The 10,099-nt window shown below is 43.8% G+C and overlaps 1 protein-coding gene across 1 annotated transcript in view; it reads left to right on the forward strand.

The window, feature by feature from the left end:
* SDK1 (sidekick cell adhesion molecule 1) overlaps nucleotides 1–10,099 on the forward strand; it is a 551,260-nt gene that overhangs the window by 173,732 nt on the left and 367,429 nt on the right. The window contains exon 5 of the mRNA XM_019512615.1: nucleotides 1,713–1,846. Within this exon, the coding sequence (XP_019368160.1) occupies nucleotides 1,713–1,846 (134 nt within the window). The remainder of the gene's footprint in view (nucleotides 1–1,712; nucleotides 1,847–10,099) is intronic.

The following is a 10,099-nucleotide window of genomic DNA, read 5'->3' on the forward strand; positions in this document are numbered from 1 at the left end:
GGTCTGACAGGACCTGCCACTGATGAATCCATGTTGGTTGCCCCTAAGCATGCAGTCCCCTGCTGGCCCCTCCTGAATGTGTGCTAGAATAATTTTCTCAAACAGCTTGCCTAGGATCGAGGTAAGACTAACTAGCCTGTAGTTTCCCAGGTCCTGCTTCCTCCCTTTTTTGAAGATTGGAACCACGTTGGCCCTCTTCCAGTCCTCCGGTACCTCTCCAGAGCACCACGAGTGCTTGTAAAGCCGTGCCAGGGGACTTGCAATGACCTCAGCCAGTTCCTTATCTCTTAACCCTAATCCTTATCTCCTAACCCAGGCCCCATAACTACAGGGCTCAGGCTAGGAGAGAAGGATCTCCCAGCCTGGGTCCTTGGACTGCGTGGCTCAGGCTAGGAGATCCTTATCTCCTGTGGGTCTGGGTCCTGTAACCGGGTCCTGAGACAGCAGGACTCGGGCTGAGAGATAAGGATCTCCCAGCCTTGACCCTGCAATCGCAGAGCAGGAGCTGGGAGCTCCCTGTTGCCAGGGCAGGGAGGCATTGTCACTGCCCAGGCTGTCTTGGCAGAGCCCACCCCAGCAGCAGGTAGCTCCTGGGGGCAGGGAGCAACATCCCACCCCCTGTTGCCCAGCTGACTAGGAACACATTTGTTCTCAGTCATGTGTCTAGATGTGCACTACTGTGCAGTTACTAATCATGATTAAATTTGCTACTTGCATTTGCAGATAGCAGATTTATTCATAATTAGAGCCCATTACTGCACAGTAAGCATCTGCATGTGTAGACACAGATGCTTACTGTGCAGTAATTAGCTCTACTGTGCAGTAAAGCATCTCATGTAGACTCACCCTGCATCTAACGTGGTCAAAGAAAAGACCATACCACTTATCTAAAATGCAAACAAGCTGACCTGATTGCAGGTCAAACAGGTAGCGCTCATGAAGCAGTTTATGGAGACATCTGTTATGTAGCAGCCTTAAGCAAGAGTGAACTTATATTAAACCATGGCATTGATTGACTCCCTCAGGAGTGTGCCACCACTAACTACACACTTGTGCTTTCTTACCTGGTTTAAAGTAAATAATTTTGCTCTTCCCTCACTCTGTACACATGACTCCTCAGCTGAGCATATTAATTAGTCTCTTGTTCCAGCTCTTGCTCTTTGTATATGAAGCGTAGCTAATTAACCCAAGCCATAAATATAGAACATTTACCTCCTGAGATTCTTTTGTCTTTGATTTTTCACTGAGTGGGATGTTCCTATTCCCAGAATAGTGACCCTTAATAGGGTAGTTTTCATTTGCTGGAAAGGTTTCAAGGGTTTGCAACAAAATGCTGCTTGCCAGGATCTTCTGCCACAACTATACGGACCACCAGTTATAATGCCGCATTGTCATTTATTGTTCCTTACCTAGCTTCTTACTGCTACTTATATTTTTTATCTCACATTATAACTTTCTGGGTGCCACTATAAACATCATACACATGTTAAACAAAAAAGAGAAAAGGCTTAGACACTTCAAAGACTCAGAAGCTCTTAAATACTGTCTCTGGATGTGTTTGAAGTTAGAGGCCTGTTCTCCAGTTCAAGGCATCTCTGCATAGATGACCTATGGATATCGTACAGTCTTGTCATATCTGAGGTTCTCTACAGTTTCTGCTTAGTTATATTGTTTGTTCCTATTTTAATGCAATATTTTGCTTTCCTAAACAGAGCCATAACACTGGAGAATCAGCTGGTGATCCTCACAACCTCAGTGACCGACTCAGGTGGCTATTGTGTCCAGGCTGTTAATGAAAAGAATGGAGAAAACAAGACAAGTCCCTTTATTTATCTGAGCGTAACACGTAAGTATGGAAATCCTGCTGAATATACTTTGGTACTGAGGTCATGAAAAATGTTCCCAAGGTTTGCATCCTCAAAAGAACTTTACAAGAGCTTGAATGGAACTGAGCTTTTCATGTTCATGGTGGAGCAAGCTCAACTCCTCAGGAATCGATGGGAGTTGAAAGTGCTTAGCAAGTTGCAGCATCTGTCCAAAGCTGTTCTCCTGATGGTTTCTTTAGAGATACTTATTTTAAACAAATGCACTTCAAGTACATGAAGATTACCTTGTACGTTTGTAAGTGAATGGTCCAGCTTAGTACATTTTCTTTTGTGTTTTAAGTTCTTGACACCTACAAACTGGTTGTTTTCTGTTGTACCTAACATGCCCAGTGGAAGGCATTGTTATTAACAAGTCCTGTTTCTAGCCCATGAAGTTATGCCTGTCTGGTGTTATCATATATTCTTGTTGTGGACCAGGAGGAGCCTTGTGGAGCCACGGTCTGACTATAGACAGGGCTCGCAGATCCTCCAGGTTCCCAAAAGCTTTGAGAACCTCAGGTCTATGAAGTCTGTATGGTGAGGCTGCTCCAGAGCTTCACACCCTAGAAGATTTAGGATCACTGGGATATCTGCATGGCAGGGTGAAACTAGAGCTACAGACCTTGGAAGCCCTCTGGGCTTTCTGTGTACATAGTACAGATCCTCAGAAGCAACGGGCATGATGGAGCTTCTCCAGACCCAGCCCTGAAATCACAACCATGAGGCCATCCACACAACAGGGCTTCCCTAGAGCTGCAGAACCTGGAAGCTTCAGCTTCACAACCTGTATGTTTCTATGAAACATTTCAGTTTTGACAGAATATTAATTTGTGATACAAACCTGTTTCATCATAAAATTACCAACCAGCTTGTGAAGAGGTGAGAAAAGCCTCTTTAAATCTGCAGCCGCATAGGGAAGCAACTTATCTTCCTTGCTAGAGCTGGCAACAACAAGGGACTGGAAGCTGCTGCAGGAGGCCCGCTTTACTAGCAGCTGATCCATCCAGATTAGATCTCCCCACAGCTGTTCTGGTATTTCTGGCCCACCACTGAGACTGGAAGACGGGCAAGATGAACTCCAGAGGGGAACTCAAATACTAGAGTGTTGGGATGCTGGAGCAGAAAACCCAGGAGCTGGGGAGAGGCCCGATTCACAGTCTGAGAGCTCGGAAAAGCTCTGGTAACCTGGAACACCAGTGCTGAGTCTGAAGCAACAAGAGCAGCAAGAAGAGCCAATAGGAAGCCACACCAAGAGAATGAGGCCGCTGCGAGAAAGCCGGCAGCACTCCAGACAAGGTCTTTCGTTTGCGTTTCTGTTTCCTTTAGCTTCAGATAGGGTGGAGCCTATTAGGCTGAGTCCCTGCCACCTGGTGGACGGAGAAGGAAAAGCCAGCAACAATCTTGGACTGGACAGACGCTGGGGCAAGCGTCATACTCCCGTACTCAAATGAAATAGAGTTAATAAAGGGCCAGGAAAAGGGCCCGTCCCTCATGGGGAACTCGGCTGTGCTGTGGAGGTGCTGGGGACTGATGCTGAGGCATCTAAGGGAAAGATATATGTCCAAGCTTAGAGGCAAAATTGGCCAGATTTTCTCTTATGTTCCTTTTTGATTTCCTTTATGCGATAGGGCTGGGCCGTTGAGAGTAGCCCGTGCCCTCAGGACCAACTTGTGCTGTTGAAGGAGGGCACCGTCAGTGGTCATAATGGCCCTTTGGGCTGAAAGACTTACCTGAGTTCCAGTTTCCTGATTTGTGTTGGTCTTCATTTTTCTTCCATTTACCACGCCTCGACAGAATGACCATCAGGACTAGCTTAGCTGCCATATCCTTGAGTCAAGCCCAAGATGACTGCAGGCCTAAAGGGTCAAAGAAAAGAAAGAGAACCCCCACTGACAGCCAAGGGCGTGAGAAAAGCTTTAACAGCTGGGTGGCACTTGGACAAGGTGTAGGGGAGGTAGTTGCCCCAAAGAAGAATCAGACCAGGCGCATCTGGGTCAACACACAGCAGATGAGACCACCTCTCAACAAACAAATCTTCAGCACCAAGATGTGGCAGGCAAGAATCAGGTGACCTTCGCTGAGTGTTTGAACTGGGTGAGTCTGCTTCCTCCTGGCCCAGTCTCGCCAGGTGCAGGTCAGCTGGGGCCCATGGCCCTATCCTGTACGGGGCCAACACAGCTGTATCAGAAAACTATTCCGCAAGACACCCAGGAGCAAAAACGGTGTTTATACAATGTGTCCCCGATTCTGCGACAACTCATTTAGGTGGGGAGCAATGAATGAGGTCTCTAACACTCAGCAAGGTAGAGAGTCAAATCTGGGTTGTTATCTCAGTTTTGCTACTGACTTGTACTGTGTGATTAGGTGCCTAGGTGATTCTTTTCCATACGTCAGTTTTTCTTTCTAGAACAGATAGTATAATAGGTAGCCTTCCTTCCATACCATGAACAGGTTTGGATGTACCCGTTCTATAGGTACTATGTAAATAATAAGTAACCTTCTTGTTTCTGGAACTTAGGTGTATCAAAGCAGCCAGGTACCCAAGGCAGCAGGACACATTGGGGCAGTGATGAGTGATGATATTTCTTTCCCCCATTTCCCCTCACCACCCCTCTCCAAGTGAGCATCAGGGGCAGCTTCCCTAGTTATGCTATTGTCTGGAAGTAAATGAGCATGCCTACTTGTATTTTAGTGATTTTTCATTTTTAAAGCAGGCTTATTATTTGTATTATGTAAGCAGTGTACTTCCCAGCATAATTTCATACCTTATTTAATGTTTAGAAACAGTGATTACATGTGCATGGTTTGCTCATTACAGAACAGAAGGCATCAAGGCCATATGGAAAAGAAGGCCTTGTTTTTTGGGTTTGTTTGGTTTTTTTTAATGATGCGTGCTAACATGAATGCAAAGGCTATTCAGAGTGTGAATGATAGAAAGGATCTTAAGGACAACAGAAGCTTGAGATCTGAAGCTGGACAACAAAACCCAAACAGGTGGTCACTGGAGTTTTAAATTTCCTTGATGGTGCCTGAAATTATTAGCATTTATTGTGTGTTGGAGAGTAATAAAATAGGCTTTTAAGGGATTACAAAATTATTTTTTTTTTAAGTTAACCCATTTAGAGATGGCTATCCTGAGCTTAGACCCAAGGAAAAAAGAAACATCTGAGACCAATTTAATAGAGGTAAATGAACTTCAGGGGTCCAGTGATCTGATAATTATCAGATAGGAGATGGTCCTGAAGGTATGTTAAAAAAACAAACAAAGCGGTTGTAGTAGAGATATGCTAGACTTCAAAAAAGACATATTTTGAAGGAATGCTAATGAGCTGTGGCAAGATGATTGGAAGCAGCCTTCACAAAGGCCACTAGAAAATGCAGAGATATTGAAAGGAATCAGACAGCGATGCTTCAATCTAAGCATCAAAAATGATGCCACAAGTCAGTATGTTTTAGGAAAAATATGGAAAAAACCTAAAAACGCAACACTTCCTGTCAGCCTCCCCTCCCAAAATGTGAAGAAATAGAAAGCAGGTTGACTAGAACAGATTAATCAAGATAAAAGTAAGTACCAAAAAGTCAGCATCACAGATTGGGATGTTAATTAGCTTTCTTTTATATGTTTATTCAAGGTTGTCCAGGTTCTAAGTGGGTGCAGGCCACATGCCCAGCTGGCTGCATCAGTGGGAGTCACAGGCCTCCAGGCCACCCTGGTGCACTGCATGCCCACACACCTGCGCCCTGGCACTGCTGTAAAGACCCTGTGTGGATGCTCCCCCCCTTCACTACTGCAGTGTGTGTCTACGTAGGCACCCTCTACCACTGCACCATGCACCTCACAACCCCGGCCTTGACCTGCGTACCCTATGCTGTGCTGCACCACGTGCCAACCACTGTGGCAGCCAGAGTGATAGGGTGGGAGCCGGGCAGTATGCAGCACATGGGCCACCACTTGTACAGCCCTGTGTTAATTTATCAAGTTGTGCCCTCTTTTCATGTCTCAGAGCACCTTTTCTGCACCTTTTTGAGAGGCAGAAGGAAAAGAACATCATCCCATTTAGCAAATCCGTGCTGTACACTGTACCTTCTTGAACAAACTATTATGGAGATATGACCCTCCTACTGTTCTTTGAAGATCAGCTGGCTCTGTTCAGCTTTGTTCAGCCTGTAGGCAATGGAAATTCTAGAGTCAATGCCAACAACTGAGAACACCCTCGAGACTTTTAGTGCATCCGCTGGTCTGGAGTGTTTTGGTGGTACAAAGAGAAAGTCATGGTTTGTAAGGTAAATAGACTGGTTGCCTTGCAGAACTTTATTCCGCAGTTTAAATCAGCACCTTGAATTAGGCTTGGAAACTGATAGAAAGCTGATGTGATTTCTAGTGAATGCATGGGTTACGTTGCTTAAGGACAGTGGTGCCAACCTTTCTGGGATGCTGGCTGGATAAATGGTGTAGAGTTGGTCCACAGGCTGGAGTCAGTGTATGGAATTGGTCCATAGGACTGATCCAGTGAGGGGTCAGTACATTGGTTTGATTTAGTGCATGGCCATGGCCTTGTATGCTGCATTGGGTCCCAGTCCTGGGCTCACTGAATCGAGCCTGCTGCCCTGGCCTAGCTCCACACACGCCAGATCGGACCAACTGCACCACACTCCAGCCCGATCCAGCAGAGAGGGCTTTGTTATCTGGCTGCAGGACTTAGACATTTGGCAGCAGGGGAGTGGTGGCAGCGTTCATTGTCACCACTTTCCCATCACCAAATTTCCAAATCCATCGTGTTCCCTGTGGGCCAGATGACATGGCTTTATGGGCTGGAGATGGGCAGTGAGTAGAAAGCTGGATTCAGTATTTCTTGAATGCGTAAGAGGTCTTCAGATTTACCCACAAGTAGAATGGTTTGCTGAAATCCCATCTAGATGTAAAAGGCATGGACTGTTATAGTGAGGTCTGGATGTGAAAAACAACTTGACAGAATCAAATTTTTACAACTGTAAGCATCGCAGCACCAGGCACTTTTTAAAGCAGCCGATGCTGCGGCACCTACATGTGTAAAAATGCCCTGTGTACCCACTGCACACCTGCCTTCCAAAAGCCAGGACCTTTTAATGCACCTCTGGTTGAGTATCCAATACCTGAGGCATCAAAAGTAGTTTAAAGAATAGTTAGGGCTGAAGAAGCCAATCCAGCTCCCCTTGAAATCAGTGGAAGTATGAAATGAGAGATTTCTGAGCTCAGATACCACCGTGATGAGTGCCATGCTCGTAGCAGAAACGGTTATGAAAATACTAGAAGATAGAGTTGGCATGACCAGCTAGCAGCTTTTGTGTTTTCTATCTTGAGGAGGTCTCGTATTCTTATTATGTCACACGAGCTAAAGTGAATTATGATTTATGTTCAACAGACAGCACACTGGGAAAATGTCATTCTGTTATATGTCAACTGCCACCTGGAGTGAGAAGTCAGAGAATTAGTCCTAAATTGTAAACATCTCCTATCTGATTGAAAAACTATTTACTGAACTAATGTAAACCTTAATTATTCATTTTTATAAACCATCTATTCCACTTTCTGTGTAAATTAAGGAGAGAATTTTGGCTAGTAAAGACTAGGAGTTGAATTCTGTATTTTGTTAACAGTTTCTGTCGCTGACTTGCTGTGCAGCTCTGGATAGGTCATTTCCACTCTTTGGGAAAGATCCCCAGCTAGTGGAAATCGGTGACTTCAACAAAGCTGTATCGATTTCAACCAGCTGTGCATCTCAGCCTCAGTTCTCCCATTAGTACGCTGAGTATAATGTCCAGCTGCCCAATAGGGGAGTTCTGAAGCTCAATTAAGGTTGAAAGCACTGACAAGCACTTTACTCTTCCGAAGGCAATAGTATTTTTTACAATAAAAACAACCCTGGCATCTTGCTCATTGGAGAGTTTACCACCATGCCCCGTTCGTACCCAGCTAGAATGTTTTTAGTGATAATGTCTTCACCTGGTTCCAAATCCTGCTATTTCCTCTCGTTCCCGTTGGTCACTCTCTCCTGCACAAGCATACACTTCAGCACAGATGTTCAGATCACTTCCTGAAGACTTTGGTTTGTCCATGGAATTAAATAAGATACAATTTGATCTTATCAGACTTGGCAGGACAATTAAAGATAGAACTGTTCATTAAAGTAAGGCCATCACAAAGCTCTGACATTTCCTTCAGGGCCCCACAGTATGCGCCAGCTAAATCTCTATTGAAGCTTTGCCGCAAGCAAAGCACTTCTAACAGGAGACATAAGCTAGTTAGGATAAGCTAGTTAGGAGTAAACAGTGGTAAACAGGAAATTCCTCTGCAGTTTTTTTTCCCCACTTGCAAATGCAAGTTTTTCAGAGGTGACAGTGCTGCTCGATGAAGTTGCAGGCATTTCTCAAACCCAAGCTTCTTGAAAGGCAAAACAGGCGACAAGGAGGACTCTGTCACCATAAACATAGCTAGCTGAGATTTCTGCCAGATCGTGCACTGCTGTCACCATAGAATACAGTGACAAAGACAAGAAAATGCTTTATGTTATCACTTTAACAAGAAGTCAGGTTCTGAGTTTGAGACCTAGCTGTTAACCCAACCTAGTGAACTATCAATAAGAACCACTGCAGCAATAATAATTGCCTAGTCTCTAACAGTTTGCATTAGCGTAGTAGGACTCACTCCAAATCTGTATAAAATCAGGAGAAGTGTACCCCTAATAGATTATGTTAAAAGGGGAAAAAAAGTGGGTTATACATAAGCTGTTCTAACAGCTTTGACTCTGCTGCGCCTTTGCAGCACTTGATAAGCTGGAACTGCAATTCAGGACCGTGCTGCTGGACGTTCTTGTTAAACTGTGAAATATTGAGGTGCGTGTGATTTCTATAGATTTATTAGTAAATTGGATAGTCTCAAGAACTGTTCGTAATGCTAGAAGATTTAGTGTGTCTTCAGATTTTGACATCGTCTTTTGATGCAGGCTTTGTAAAACCAAAAAACAAGATTGATGAAAATTTTAAAAACCTTGCCAGCCAGCATTTCTAAAGAGTCAAAAGATAATAAAGCCAATTATCATTTAACTAAGATAAATTTTCCCCCTGAGCTCTGGGAATGTAAAAAAGAAACCGTCGCACAATTGATAACATTGGAATAGTTGGGACTAAAAATTAAACTCCTGGCTTGGTTGTATTGTAATTAATCTAAAGTACGAGGGTGTCATTTTGACCTGTCTGGGTTTCTCTAGGCATTTTATTTTGTAGGGCAGAGTCATCTGGATGAAGCCAAATAGGTCTGATGATCCGTGGCTGAATAACAAAATGGTTCTCACTTTATTTTTTAAATAAAAAACCCAAAATTTACAGGAGGGTAAAACTTCATTCCAGACCTGCTGAATACTGATTTTTCACCCATATTTTAAACAATAAAAGGAAAGGTTCTTCTTACAACACACAAGATTTAGGACAGAGTACCTGGAAATAAAATAACTATAAAAGGGGTTTTTTTTGGTTTTTTGCTAATACCAAGTTGGTTATTGTATCTCTCCTTTTTTCCCCTCTACATGAAGCTGATGCCGTGTTATTTTTGTCATCCTTCCCTACATCTGTATCGTTAAGAAGAAGAGCCATCAGCAGAGTCTTAGCAGATATTTTCTACTCAGGAAGGAAGCATTTCTAAACCATAAGTCCTCCTGTTTGCCATCAAGGTTTGCTGCAAGGTAGAAGAGAGGATTCACTTTGAGGTTTTAATGTAAAGTCAAGTCAGCAGCTGTTGCAGGTAGAGATGGGGTGTTTGAAACATATTGTTGCATGAATTTTTCATAGCTATCTCCAGCATCTCATATGTAGGCAGGAAAAAAGAATGGGCCAGACCCTCCGGAGAACAGACATTTCTATTCTGAGGTCAAACTCAGGCAAGCTCTATAAACTTGTCAAACTGTTTTTAGTCTATGCCATGGGAATTTTACGCTCACTTAACCTCCATGGATCACTTCTGCTGAAATGAAATTAATGCTTCAATGAGAGGGTTCTTTTTTTCTTTTATCTAAAGAGAAGGTACATGTGATGAAAGCTGAGAGAAGAAAATGACACTTCTGTGCAATGACTGTACTTTATATGTCATTGGTTCTGATCAAATGCTAGGAGAGTCCAGTGCAGCCCAACTCGGGGTGTTCTGCCTTTAATTCTTCCTGGGAAATAATGTCATTTCATTTCTCTTTATTCCCCCCCCCTCC

This window comes from Gavialis gangeticus, unplaced genomic scaffold (assembly GCF_001723915.1).
Source record: "Gavialis gangeticus isolate Ggan-Ray unplaced genomic scaffold, GavGan_comp1, whole genome shotgun sequence".
NCBI lineage: Eukaryota > Metazoa > Chordata > Crocodylia > Gavialidae > Gavialis > Gavialis gangeticus.